At 35.4% G+C, this 14,527-nt stretch overlaps 1 protein-coding gene across 2 annotated transcripts in view; it reads right to left on the minus strand.

The window, feature by feature from the left end:
- Positions 1–14,527, minus strand: part of OSBPL11 (oxysterol binding protein like 11) — a 91,856-nt gene that overhangs the window by 20,181 nt on the left and 57,148 nt on the right. For both annotated transcript variants that reach the window (XM_061410971.1, XM_061410965.1), the window contains 2 exons: positions 9,580–10,078; positions 6,549–6,735 (listed from right to left, as the gene is read on the minus strand). In XM_061410971.1, coding sequence (XP_061266955.1) covers positions 6,549–6,735; positions 9,580–10,078 — 686 coding nt within the window. The remainder of the gene's footprint in view (positions 1–6,548; positions 6,736–9,579; positions 10,079–14,527) is intronic.

A 14,527-nucleotide genomic window follows, 5' to 3' on the forward strand; every position in this document is an offset into this window, starting at 1 on the left:
TGCAGATAGCAGTAAAAAACTAGGCTATGTCTGAGGAGGGAGGCATGGCTAATAAAGACACCAAAGAGAGCCTAAGTTAAAATATTCTGTAAAATCAAAGAAAAGATATCAAAATAGAGAAGCCTGTTTCTAATATTAATCTTTTAAATGCAAAATTAAGTGAAATCATTGGTTTTAAGTGAAATCTCAGTGGAAAAAATGAGGAAACTCTAGAGTCAACCAAAGTATACTTCCAGGTAACAAAAAGGCCTTGTGGACAGGTTAAAAGATACAAAAGGAGAAAAGAAGCCAACTTAAGTAAAATATTAAAAGAAATAAGATGGCAAATATAATGATTGGTCATTAACAAACCAAGGATATCTATCTAAAATTATTAGAAGTCTTCAAAAAGTCAAAGTATGAACACCAGGTATCAAAAGCCAGTAAGGCTTTTGAAATTCTTGGTTTTGGATACTCCTTCCCTCTTAGGAACCCAGATGTCAAGATAAGAGAAGCTCCAATAATGTGGAAAGGCCACATGCAGTCCCCCTTGGATTACAGCCCCAGCTGAGGCCCTGGTCAACAGCCAGCTCTCCTGCTTCCCATGTGACTGAGATGCTTTTGATACTTAGCTGGCTCAAGCCTGTAGGTAACTGAAGCCAAATCAAGGCCCAACTACAACCACATGAAAGATGCCATGTGAGAATCACCTAACTGAGCATAGCCAATCCACAAAACTATAAAGATAATAATAAATTGCTGTTTCAGCACTAAATTTTAGAGAGGTTTATTAAAATCCATAGATAACTAGGTCATCATCCAAACTTATCTTAGATATACTGGCTTCCCCTATAACAGTCAGTTACTCCTTGAAGTCTGTCCATTCTGAATGCCTAACTGGTCTCCCAACTTTTAATGTCCCCCCACACACACCTAATCTAATCTTTATCTGCCACCAAATTGATTTTTATTGATGGGAAGCATACCACTTCCAGATACAACATTGTTCATATTGTATTCTTATAAAAAATGTATAACCTGAACCTAAAACAAAAGACAAACCCAAATTAAAGAGATGCATTTTATAAAACCGGCCTGTATTCTTCAAAAATGTCAATGTCATAAATGACAAAGAAAGGCTGAAGAAATATTGCCAATTAAATGAGACTAAAGGGATATAACAAGAAAATGTAATGCATGATCCTGGGTCAGGAGAGAATACATCCCTAATTATCAGGCCAATTTACAAAAATTTAATATGCATTATACATTAGATTGGAGAAGGCGATGGCACCCCACTCCAGTACTCTTGCCTGGAAAATCCCATGGACAGAAGATTTTCCATCCAGGCAGTAGGCTGCAGTCCATGGGGTCGAGAAGAGTTGGACACGACTGAGTGAGTGACTTCACTTTCACTTTTCACTTGCATGCACTGGAGAAGGAAATGGCAACCCACTCCAGTGTTCTTGCCTGGAGAATCCCAAGGACGGGGGAGCCTGATAGGCTGCTGTCTATGGAGTTGCACAGAGTCAGACACGACTGAAGCAACTTAGCAGCAGCAGCAGTAGCATATATTAGATAATGGTATCGTATCATTTTATATTTCCTGAATTTGACAACATTCGTGATTATGTTGGTTTCCCTGGTGGTTAGACAGTAAAGAATTTGCCTGCGATGCAGGATACTCAGGTTCAATCCCTGGGTTGTGAAGATCCCCTGGAGAAGGGAATGGCTACCCAGTCCAGTACTCTTGTCCAGAATATCATGGACAGAGTAATTATGTAAGAGCATTTTCCTGTTCTTGGGAAATTCTGGCTGAAATACTTGGGGTAAAGTGTCACGATGTTTTTAACTCTCAAATGTTTCAGGAATAATAATAACAATAAAACAACAATGACAATAAAGTATGTGTGTATAAATATAGAGAGATTTTGATAAGGCTGTTGTAACAAAATGTTACCAACTGGAAATCTAGGCAAACGGGACATGAGAATTTTTATAACTCTTCTGTGGGTTTGAAATGATTACAAAAGAAAAGATAAAAATAAGTAAAACAAACAAAATATATCATTAAATGTTTGAAAGTTTCATTGGCTCCCACTGCCTTCAGAATAAATATTGAATTTGTCAACAAAAATATCACTAAAGATAATAATGATAGGAATGTTAAATCATAAAAGGAAGGCTGAACATGCCCTATCTTTTAAAGTCCCTCTAACTTTTAAAATAGATTTTGTTATCAACAAAATTGTGGCTACAAAGTAGTTAAATAAATGAAACTATTTTTGTATAGAAGGGCTATGAAAATTACATACAGAGAAAAAAGGAACTATAAAATTAGCCACCTTTCCTCCCACTCGCCAACCTGAATCCTAATCCAGCTGATTTGCTCTCTGAAGCTGCCCTTGGAGATTCAGCCATTGGTGGGCATCAGGCTCGTCAGCACATCTCTACTTTGCTTGTTTACTGCCTGCTCCTAGCAGGGAATACTGAGTGAGACAGACAACAGCTGAGTTTTAAAAAATACAGACACAGGAAGTCAAAGGACATGATTATGGACTTCATCAGGAAGAGTGGGTATTGCTGAGCGTTAAGAGTTCACAGAACAGAGAAGCCTTATGATAAATAATAATGATTTCAAAAGAAGTCCAGTCATTATTTACTCAATATAGACATGGGAGAACTCACCCTGGAGAAAAATCTTTATTAGTCATTCATATGTTAAATAGCACAAGAGAAAACAAAGAAGAGGAAAATTATATGAAGACAAATGCTGTGAGGCAACTCTCTATAATCATTCACTCCTTAAACGACATGAAAGAGTCCATACCAAAAAAAAAAATATTAAAAAACCCTGTATGAATGAGATTTATGTGGGAAAGTCTTTCATCACTACTTGACTCAGGTAATACAAGATAATTTACACAATTTACAAATGTAGTAATTGTGTAAATGGCCAGTAAATGTAGACTTTAGCCAGAGCTCTACCTTAATTGACATCAGAGAACTCCGAGGAAGAAATGCTATTTTTGAAATCAATGTAGGAGACCCTTTAGCTGGAGCTCTGGCCTCAATGTACAGAAGACAATTCATATTGGGGAGTAATCCTATATACATAATGAATGGGAAGAAGTCTTCAACAGGAGACTCTTGATGAGTACCAGAGAATTCATAGAGCAGATACAAGTTCAATTAAATGAATGTGAGAAATTCTTTATTCATTGAGCAACACTTGTAAAACATGAGAATTCACTGGAGAACAACACCTTGAATAATATGAATAAAGGAAAGTCTTCAATAACTATTAAAAACCTTATAATATTAAAGATTTCTCCCTGGAGAAATTCTATACATACAGCCAATATGTAGGTGTAACTCTCAATTTATTAAACATGAAGAGAGTGCACAACAGGTGTTTTCAAACTTCTGAAAGGTTATCCTAGAGTAAAAAGGGAGTATCAATTGTACAAAGCTCCAAAAATATCAAATTCAAGGGCTCATACAGAAGTTAACCAGTAGCAGATCAAAACATCATTGGGAAAAGCTATAATTTGACAGGGTGGATAAGACTGTATCTTTAAGAAGAAAGAAACTCACACTTACTGTATTTCCCTCACACTATATACAAAAATAAACTCAAAATGATTTAAAGACCTAAAGCCATAAAACTTCTAGAGAAGAACATAGGAGAAACACTTTTTAGCATAACTTGTAGCAGTATTTTCTTGGATTAGTACAAGGAACAAAAGCAAAAATAAATGAATGGGAACTAATTAAATTTAAAAGCTTTTGCACAGCAAACAAAACCATCAACAAAATGAAAAGAAAAACTATGGAACGTGAGAAATATTTGAAAATGATTTGATCAATAAGGGATTGACACCATAACACTGTATAGCAATTAACCTCCAATAAAAAGGGGGGGGGGTTAACATCCAAAATACACAAACACCTCATACAACTCAGTATCAAAAAAAACTCAAACAACCAATCAAAAAGTGGGCAAAAGACCTAAATAGACAGTTTTCCAAAGATGGCATACAGATGGCTAACATCAACATGAAAAGATGCTCAATACTGCTAACCAATAGAGAAATGCAAATCAAAAAACAGTAAGATATTACCTCACCCTTGTCACAATCACTATCATATCAAAAAAATCTCCAAGTATCCAAAGAAACACAAACAAAAAAACCCCAGAAAAATAACTAAGTGATGACGAGACAGGCAATCTACTGAAAAAAGAATTCAGAGTAAAGATAGTAAAGATGACTCAAGACCTCAGAAAAAGAAGAGAGGCACAGAATAAGAAGATAGAATTGTTTAACAGAGCTGGAAGATACGAAGGACAAACAGAGTTGAACAACATAATAACTGAAATGAAAAATACACTAGAAGAAATCAATAGCAGAATAAATGAGGCAGAAGCACAGATAAGTGAGCTGGAAGACAGAGTAGTGGAAATCACTGCTGCAGAACAGAATAAAGATAAAATAATGAAAAGAAATGAAGACAGTTTAAGAGACCTCTAGGACATTACATGCACCAACATCTGCATAATAGGGGTCCCAGAAGGAGAAGGGTCCCAGAAGAGAATAGGGCTTCCCTAGTGGTTCAGATGGTAAAGAATTCCCCTGTAATACAGGAGACCTGGGTTCGATCCCTGGGTTGGGAAGATCCCCTGGAGGAGGGCATGGTAATCCACTCCAGTATTCTTGCCTGGAGAATCCCCAGGGACAGAGGAGCCTGGTGGGGTCACAAAGAGTGGGATATGACAGTGACTAAACACAGCACAGCACAGAAGGAGGAGAGAGAGAAAAGGCCTGAGAAAATACTTGAAGAGATTACAGAAAACTTCCCTAATATGGGAAAGGAAATAACGACCCAAGTCCAGGAAACACAGAGTCCCATACAGGATAAACCCAAGGAGGAACACACTGAGATACATATTAATCAAACTGACAAAAATTAAAGACAAAGAGAAAATATGAAAAGCAACAAATAACACTCAAGGGAATCTCAGTATGGTTATCAGCTAATTTTTTCCAGTAGAAGCTTTGCAAGCTAGGATATATTGTACCTCTGCAGGCTCAATATATTAAAGTGATGAGAAGGAAAAACCTATACCCAAGAAAACTCTACCTAGCAAGGCTCTTGTTCAGAGCTTTACAGAAAAACAAAGGCTAAGAGAATTCAGCACCACCCAATCAGCTTTACAATAATTGCTGAAGGAACTTCTCTAGGCAGAAAAGGCCACAACTAGAAACAAAAAAAGATTATGAATGGGAAAGTGAAAGTAAAAGTCGTTCAGTGGTGTCCAATACTTTGCGACCCCATGGACTATACAGTCCATGGATTCTCCAGGCTAGAATACTGGAGTGGGTAGCCGTTCCCTTCTCCAAGAGATCTTCCCAACCCAGGGATCGAACCTAGGTCTCCCACATTGCAGGTGGATTCTTTACCAGCTGAGCCACCAGGGAAGTTATGAATGGGAAAGCTCACCAGTAAACATAAAGCAAAGGCAGGAAATCATCGACAAAATGTGAACCATAATAATACCTTCTCTGAGGATAAAGGACAACTATTTTGATAATCTCCAGTGGTTCTGTTTGAGTGATTTTTTTTTTTAATTCTGTGCTTCAGTATTTTGAAATTCGTATTTTTTAAGGCCCATTCAATGCCTGGGAGTCAATAAATCTTTCCACTTCTAAGACTGTTCAGTACTAGCTGTCTGGTAAAGACATAAAATAGCTATACACACTGAAAGTTTCATACATAACCGAAGCTAGTGCATTCTGGTATAACCATGTAAGAAAACTTTTTGCAATAATAAAGTCAAATTTTCATTCCCTATGACCCAACAATTCCACTCCTAGATATCTATCAAACATAAACTCATACATTCACCAATGTTCTAGAAACACTATTTGAAATGGCCCAAAATCAACGTACATACTTTTATATGTTATTCTTTAATACAAACTGTAAAGAAAACTATCCCTACTTCAGAATAATCAGAATAGACATCAAAAGCTAAAACAAGGGGTATTCTTTTGAGGATCCTGTTAGAAAACTTGTCTTCATGTAGTTGGGTGATCTGGACGAGTGCTAAAGAGACCAACAAACCATTAAGGAGTATAATAACTGGCCCATTCCTAGATGGAATCAGAACAAAGCCATTATTCAGTACTGGTGCCTGAAGATATTGACTTCCATCATTGTGCTTCTTGAATTATTCTTTATAGATTAGTAGCTATATTTTCTTCCTAATCTGTAGCAATATTACCTCTACTGAAGTCTCGGTCCAAATCTGAATCACTTTAAAAGCAGAAATTGGACCAGAAACAACGTACCATTTGTTAGGAGTTCTAGTTTATTAGAGTAGAAAGATCTGTCACTATTTTTAAAATCAGATCATAATTTCCAGAATTCCTTCAAAGATGAAATATATTAAAAAAATAAACATGAAAGAAATCCAACCTCATTTCACAAAAAACAAAGCAGAAAATGAATGAGTTATAATACAAGATTAAACTGATAAGAGCCAGATATCACTAAAATATTCTTACCGGTGCAGTTTGCCACCATAAAACGGCTTCGTATGAAATGTGATGCTGGCTGAGTACCCAGTTTTTGCACAGTTGACGTTGACTTTGCCACCCAGTTCTACCCAAGGAACAGTTAAAATTGACCGGGCATATGCACAAGGCAGAGAAAACGTATACTCTTCTCCATGCTCCAGTAGACTGAGAATACCTGAATGTGAAAACATGAAGGTGGACAGTATGTTTAAAAAACAAACAAACAAACAAACAAAAAAAACAAACAAAAAAAAGATAGCTATGAAAAATCCATATTAGGATTTTCTTCTGCCTGGTAAAGGAACATCATAATTTTGCTTAATTTTCTTTTTGCTTTGGATGAAATTGGATTCATTTACAATTACATTTGACAACAATTCATGGTAACAGTTAATCAAAGTTACTTTCATAATGACCTTATTATCCCTTTGGGTTCATGGAACAAAATTCCCTCTAATGCTCCTAAAAATAAAATAAAACTTCAAGTCAGAATTTAAGTCCATGCTAGACTGTATCATCCTAAGATCTGATCTTTAGCTAGTACTAATAACTTTTAAAGTAGTTTTTAGAACAACTAAATATCTAACATAACATAGAACTTAATCTCAAACAACATGGGGGGAGTTCGTCATTTTATTCTATGCATATTAAGATAGAAAAAAGTTATTTTATGATATAAACTAATGTCATCATAGTAATTTTGCTTGCCAAATTCTGAAATATTTAAGGCAAAGCTACAAGAGTTAGAAATGGCAGTTTTCAAACAATATTCTAATGGGGCTTGTTCCATATTAAATGATAGTATATTAAAAGATGACTTTAAAAAACATATATGAAAGAGAGTTACAGGGGAAAAAGGGAATTACATTAATGAATAATCAATCTATCACAGATGATTAAGAGACATTGAGAAGACTTGAGCTAATTACATTACTAACCTAAGCTCATTACCTAGTTCACCATCAAAATAAACACTGAACTGGATATGTACTGCTAGTTTGAACTCTGAGGATATCTCTCTCTTAATAAATGCTCATGAAGTACTGTGTTCTTAATGTTCACAAAAAAGGGCAAAAATTATATTTTCATATAGTCAAATTTTTAGGACAAATAGATTGAATTCTAAAGCAGTCTACTTTACATAAAGCAACAGCAACTATTTTTTGTAGTAGTTTTCACACAGGGCAATAATAAATTGAGCCACATGAAAAGAAACATGGTTTTGTATATATTTATATATAATGGGAGCTGTCAGAGACATATATATATTTGGTTATTCAAGTATTTGATAATAATTTGATTAATTCTAAGTTGGAAAGGAAATCATGTTTCTTTCTAAAAACATTTGGCCTTATAAATTGGATTCAGGATCTTTTATTTCTAGGAATATAGTTAACAAAAGTTAACATTCATTATGGAATTTAAGGTCCAAGAAATATGTAATTATTGAAAAGGAAAATAAGACTAGCTAGGATAACTGAAATTCAAAGAATCCTAAAATCTCATTTATCTAATAATTAAACACATTTTCCTCCTACTTTAAAAGAAAAACAGCTGCTAACAGGAGCAAAATAAATTGTGAGAAGTTCCATTCTCTGATTTAATTTACCTTCTGTTGAAGGTGTCAATGGTAATTTAATTTTAAAAAGACAAATCTATGAATATACAACCAGCACTTAAATAATAATAAAAAAATATCAATACCACCTTCTCATTTAACACATGAGTAAGCTATTAATGCTTTTCCTCATTTCTTGAGGTATTTCCTTTCTTAGAGTGGGAGAAGCCACCAGATACTATCTGTCTCATGAACTGGTAAGAGTAACTGGCCTTGGGGAGAGTGTGCCAAAGAATGAGGGTCTTAATCTGACTATGCCTTAATTTCTATGATTCTGGACACATTCCATCACTACCAGACTTCAGGTTTTTCATCTCTAAAATAAGTAAACTGCTTTGTGAAGAGCCTAAGGTTAATGTGATAGACCTTATAATGGAGTTAGCCAACTCTTTTTTTTTTTTTAATACAATATCTTACTATGTTATAAAAAATTTGATTAGTTTGAAACATTACTTGGAAACTGACTCATACAACAGGTGTTAAAGATGAGGAATGCTTGTAAGGGGAATAAAATATTTTCTTCAGGGCTAAAAAAACACAATCTCAAAATGTTAGGGTCACAGGCTTAACTACACCATGCTTATATTTAAAACAAATTTTCTCACGCATAGGAGTGTTCCTTTGACATTAAAATAGCAGAGTTTTTTTCTTCCATTATATTTTCATTAACTCTGCAATGATTTCTGTGGAGACTTGTCTGTTGTTGTTAATCTGTTTTTTGTATTCTTAGCCAAAAAACACAGAACTTCTTTTAATTGTTAAAAGAAATTAAAAGAAAACAATTCCTTTTAAAAACAATTTCTTTTAATTGTTATAATCATTTGTGCTGGAATAGATTTAAAGTTTGGCAGTATATTTTAAAATATTTTATTAATATTTCCTATGATATATAAAAGATACAGACATAGATTTACCTAGAAAATATTTCTTGAGTGCTATTTATAATAAAAACATGTTTTATGTTTTAAAGCATTATCAATAACTTGAGAAAATATTCACTGCAAAAAAGGAGGACACAACTACATAGAGAGAATCCTAATTTTATAAAACTGAAAGTATGAACACACACACATAGAAAAAATACAAAATACTAGCTATATTTATTTATCTCTGAATGAAGGAATTAGACATACTTTTTCACCTTGACACTTTTCTAAGTTTACTAAACTTTCTATAATAAAAATAATTTACTTTTAAAATCAGGAAAATAATTGCAAAAGAAATTTTTATTTGTTGATAGATTCACCCTCTCCCCTCTACCAACATTCTAAAACATACTAGGAATTGGGGGAAAAAGTAGTACACATACAGTTCAAATTTACAATTAATATTTATCTAGCTTCCCCCAATTTAAGGCTATAGTTTGATGTGAAAAATTGGAGAATAATTTTTTCTACTTACCTTCCCCAACCATTGTCACGCCTATTGACATGCCTAAGAATTTGCTCTTAGTCCAGACATGTGCATTTACACATATCTTCCTCTCTGCACATTCAGCATAAAATCCTGAGACTGGAGGATGATGGGAAACCTGCTCGGCAACAAATCTGACTGTGTAACAGTCTGAACCCATCTGGTTCAAAGCCTCCTCTGATGGAGGTACATGATTTGTGATGGCCTGGGTAGAAGAGCTGTTAATGACACTGGATGCTACCTCGCTTTTGGGCATCCTCCAGGAACAGTGAAACGTTTCTCCAATGATAGGATTGTATGGTTTCTTAGCAATGGCTCCTTTACGGCCTTCATGAAATGAAGTAAGGTAGTACTCAACAAAACGAATCATCCTGTCCTCAGCTGTAGCTCCATTAGTGATGGCTATAAATAGGTCTGGATGAGACATAAAGTCTGCATACATTTCCAACAAGGATCGCTTCTCTAAGATAAATGTAGGAAGCACCACCTAAAACAACAATAACAACAACAAATCAACCAAAGAGGGAAGTACAAAAAAACAGTAATAAATACTTTCAGAGAATTGAGATGATATTATACACATGAAACAAGAATGCTTTCTGAAAAAGAAAATTCAGAAAAAATTAAAACATGATAGGAAAAATTAAAATTCAAGAGAATGGTTAGAAGATAAAGGTGAGGACCTTCCTAGTCTGGTCCTCTATTCTCCTATGAGATTTCTGCTTCTTTCAAGTCTGTTTCTTTATTTTGGTCTTTATATTCCTAATTAGAGGTCTTCTCAAAGACCTGATACATCTGTAGAGAATGATTCTTATTTCCCTGAAAATATTTCATTCTAGATGGGTATTAAAAGCAGAGTCACAAAAGACAAGTAATTTGTGTCAGTAAAAAATAAGCGTGTTATACTTTGAGGAAATCAAAATTGAAAAAGACACACGTACTCCAATGTACACTGCAACACTATTTACAAGAGCTAGGACATGGAGGCAACCTAGATGTCTATCAACAGATGAACAGATAAATAAGTTGTGGTACATATATGCAATGGAATATTACTCAGCCATAAAAAGGGATGCATTTGAGTCTGTTCTAATGAGGTAGACGAACCCAGAGCTTATTATACAGAGTGAAGTAAGTCAGAAAGACAAACATGGTATATTAATGCATATACAGGGAATATAGAAAGATGGTGCTGATGAACCTATTCACTGGGCAGCAGTGGATATGCAGACATAAAGAAGAGACTTACGGACATAGAATGGAAGAAGAGGGTGGGACTAATGGAGAGAGTAGCAAGGAAACATATATACTACCATATGTAAAATAGATAGTCAATGGGAATTTGCTGTAGGTAACAATCTAGAGCAGAGAAGGCAATGGCACCCCACTCCAGTACTCTTGCCTGGAAAATCTCATGGACGGAGGGGCCTGGTGGGCTGCAGTCCATGGGGTCACTAGGAGTCGGACACGACTAAGCGACTTCACTTTATTTTTTCACTCTCCTGCATTGGAGAAGGAAATGGCAACCCACTCCAGCGTTCTTGCCTGGAGAATCCTAGGGACGAGGGAGCCTGGTGGGCTGCAGTCTATGGGGTCGCACAGAGTCGGACATGACTGAAGCAACTTAGCAGTAGCAGCAGCAGCAACAATCTAGATGGGTGGGATGGGGAGGGAGGTGGGAAGAAGGTTCAAGAGGGAGGGAACATTATGTGTACCTATGATTGATTCATATTAATGTATGGCAGGAACAAGCTCATTGTTATGAATCAATTATTCTTCAATTAAAAATAAATTTAAAAATACAAGCATGCTTAAAAGGAAATAGCCTTTCCAAATGGTTAAGGTCAAACAATCAATTCAGCACTTGAAGAGGGTCAACTAAAAAAAAAAAAAACAACCACTTCAAATTCCTAGATTGGATAAAAGTATCATAAGGGGAAAGACATAAGGGAAGAGAATGGTAATTTACATTTAATTTTAACCTCAAGAAGACTAATTCTAAGAAAAGACCTTTTGATACTTAAAGCCAGGTAAATAGTAGGAAGATTAAACATTTTATTTAAAGCAGAATTGGAGAAGCACTGAAATTGGTTCAACTCTGTGACAAAACAATCTGGCAACATTTTTTCAAGAGCCTGAAGATTTCGTATCCATTTAGCCTAATAATGATTCTTTGAAGAATCTAGTCTTAGGAAGTAAGAAACGTGAAAATAAAATTAAAACAGTCTATGTTTTTAACTCTGTACTGTGCTTAGTCAGTTCAGCTGTGTCCAGTTCTTTGCAACCCCGTGGACTGTAGCCCACCAGATTCCTCGATCTATGGGGACTGTCCAGGCAAGAATACTGGAATGGGTTTGCAGAAGAGCTATGCCCTTCTCCAGGAGATCTTCCCAGCCCAGGGATCGAACTGAGGTCTCCCGCATTGCAAGCGGATTCTTAACTAGCTGAGCCACAGGGATGCTCCAGAATACTCTGGGTCTAGTTAAGTGATATGATAAAAGGGTACAAAGTAACCCTCTATAAATTAAATGATTGATATTAAGACAATTTCCCACCTAGCCCTCTTCTCCTCCCTGACTCCTACTTGCTTTACCTACCTAAGCAAGAAGTTAGAAGAATTTTCTTCTAGGGGAACTTGACTAACCATAGAGGAAAAATCTAATGATACTAACATCAGGTTCCCCAACAAATTCAGATTACTCAATGTTGAAAAGCACAGGCTCCACTCACATGTTCAAAACTTAAAATCAGGTTTTTAGTTCCTCTATACTTAAACATGAGTGGAAATCCAAGAAACATCAGATCTCTAAGAATACCTCTCCTAAGAAATATAAAGAAAATATACAGCCAAGATTGTACTCACTATTCACTTTCCTCTAAGTAACACTGTTACAGGGTACATATATAGGTGGTAAAACTATAAATGAAAGTAGGGGGATGATTAACACAAAAGACAAGTTAAGTTGTTACATCCAGGAGAAAACAGAGGACTACAGCTGGAAGGGGCACTCAGAGAGCTTCCAAGATCTGGCAATGTTCTGTAACTTAATCAGAGGTGAGTACACAGGTATTTGTTTTACCATTGTTTTCTGAACTGTTTCTATGCACTCTAAGCCATGTACTTCTATATGTACAATACACTTCACAAAGAAAAGATATTAACTGAAAAAATGGAAACGTTATAAAATTGGATATAAAATATAATTATATAAAGAAAAACTGAAAAGAAATCACAAAAAGTAACATTTGTGTTGTTAGGATGGTAGAATTATAGATTTTTTCCTTTCATTTTTCAAAAACTTTCTTTTAAAAGCTTATACTAAATTCATGACACTATTTTTTTTTTTCATGACACTATTTTTAAAAGAACAAAATAATGGAGGAAATGGCTATTACTTATTCACAATATGCAAGTAAGGACCTTCTTTGTTGCTGTAGTCACAGTACCTAGAACAGTGTCTGGAATATAAGGTGGCCTGACATCACTTCATGGGAAATAGATGGGGAAACAGTGTCAGACTTTATTTTTTGGGCTCCAAAATCACTGCAGATGGTGACTGCAGCCATGAAAGTAAAAGATGCTTACTCCTTGGAAGGAAAGTTATGACCAACCTAGATAGCATATTGAAAAGCAGAGACATTACTTTGCCAACAAAGGTCTGTCTAGTTAAGGCTATGGATTTTCCAGTGGTCATGTAGGGATGTGACAGTTGGACTGTGAAGAAAGCTGAGCGCCGAAGAATTGATGCTTTTGAACAAGAGGAGAAGACTCTTGAGAGTCCCTTGGACTGCAAGGAGATCCAACCAGTCCATCCTAAAGGAGATTGGTCCTGGGTGTTCATTGGAAGGATTGATGCTAAAGCTGAAACTCCAGTACTTTGGCCACCTCATGCGAAAAGTTGACTCACTAGAAAAGACCCTGATGCTGGGAGGGATTGGGGGCAGGAGGAGAAGGGGATGACAGAGGATGAGATGGCTGGATGGCATCACCAACTTGATGGACATGAGTTTGGGTAAACTCCAGGAGTTGGTGATGGACAGGGAGGCCTGGTGTACTGTGATTCATGGGGTTGCAAAGAGTCAGACACGACTGAGCGACTGAACTGAACTGAACTGAATACCTCATAAACCCCAACATTGTTCTTATGACTTACAAACCTACATTTACTAGAAGACAGTAAACACCACAATAACCAAATAAACTCTATACCTACTGCTCATTTTAACCAATTTTAAAGCTAGTGTTTTCTGAACCACTAATACAAAAATATTTCTAGAATAAAAATGATACTCAGTTGAAATACTAAGATTAGATGAAAGATGAATTGTTAGATGGCTTTCTTTATTCCTAAAATATCTGCTTCTTAGTAGGTTATTAACTTAACCAACTTACAAACTTTCTTATAATTACTGTAAATATAAGTAGAGAAATATGTTTTTTGATTTTGAAATACTTCAAAGTGAATGTTAAAAGCAAAATGCTTTTAAGTTACATTTTCAGGTAAGTAATTCACTGGAATCAAACAATCTTTTAATTTATACTTCTGTTACCTCACCAGCATTGAAAACCTCAATTCGAAATATACATCCTGAAGTCAATTTTGAAATTCCAAACTAATGCAAAGTAGCATTAGTAGTGATTCAAAATATATAATTCTACAGTAAGTAATGTCTAACATACATAGGTTTTGAACCTCATTGACTTTCTAAATCAACGTCATGGATTAATTGTTAAAACAAATAAAGGCACACTCATTAGATAAACTGGGAATGGAGAAGATGGGCCTAAAATTAAAAATTATACATCAGTGCTTCTCAAACGTTAATGTATATATACATATTTATTGAAACACAGATTCTGTTTCTCTAACTGTGAGATTGGGGCTGAGATTATACATTTCTAACAAGTTCTCAGGTGATGGTAATGATACTGACT

Source organism: Bos javanicus, chromosome 1, assembly GCF_032452875.1.
Source record: "Bos javanicus breed banteng chromosome 1, ARS-OSU_banteng_1.0, whole genome shotgun sequence".
Lineage (NCBI taxonomy): Eukaryota > Metazoa > Chordata > Mammalia > Artiodactyla > Bovidae > Bos > Bos javanicus.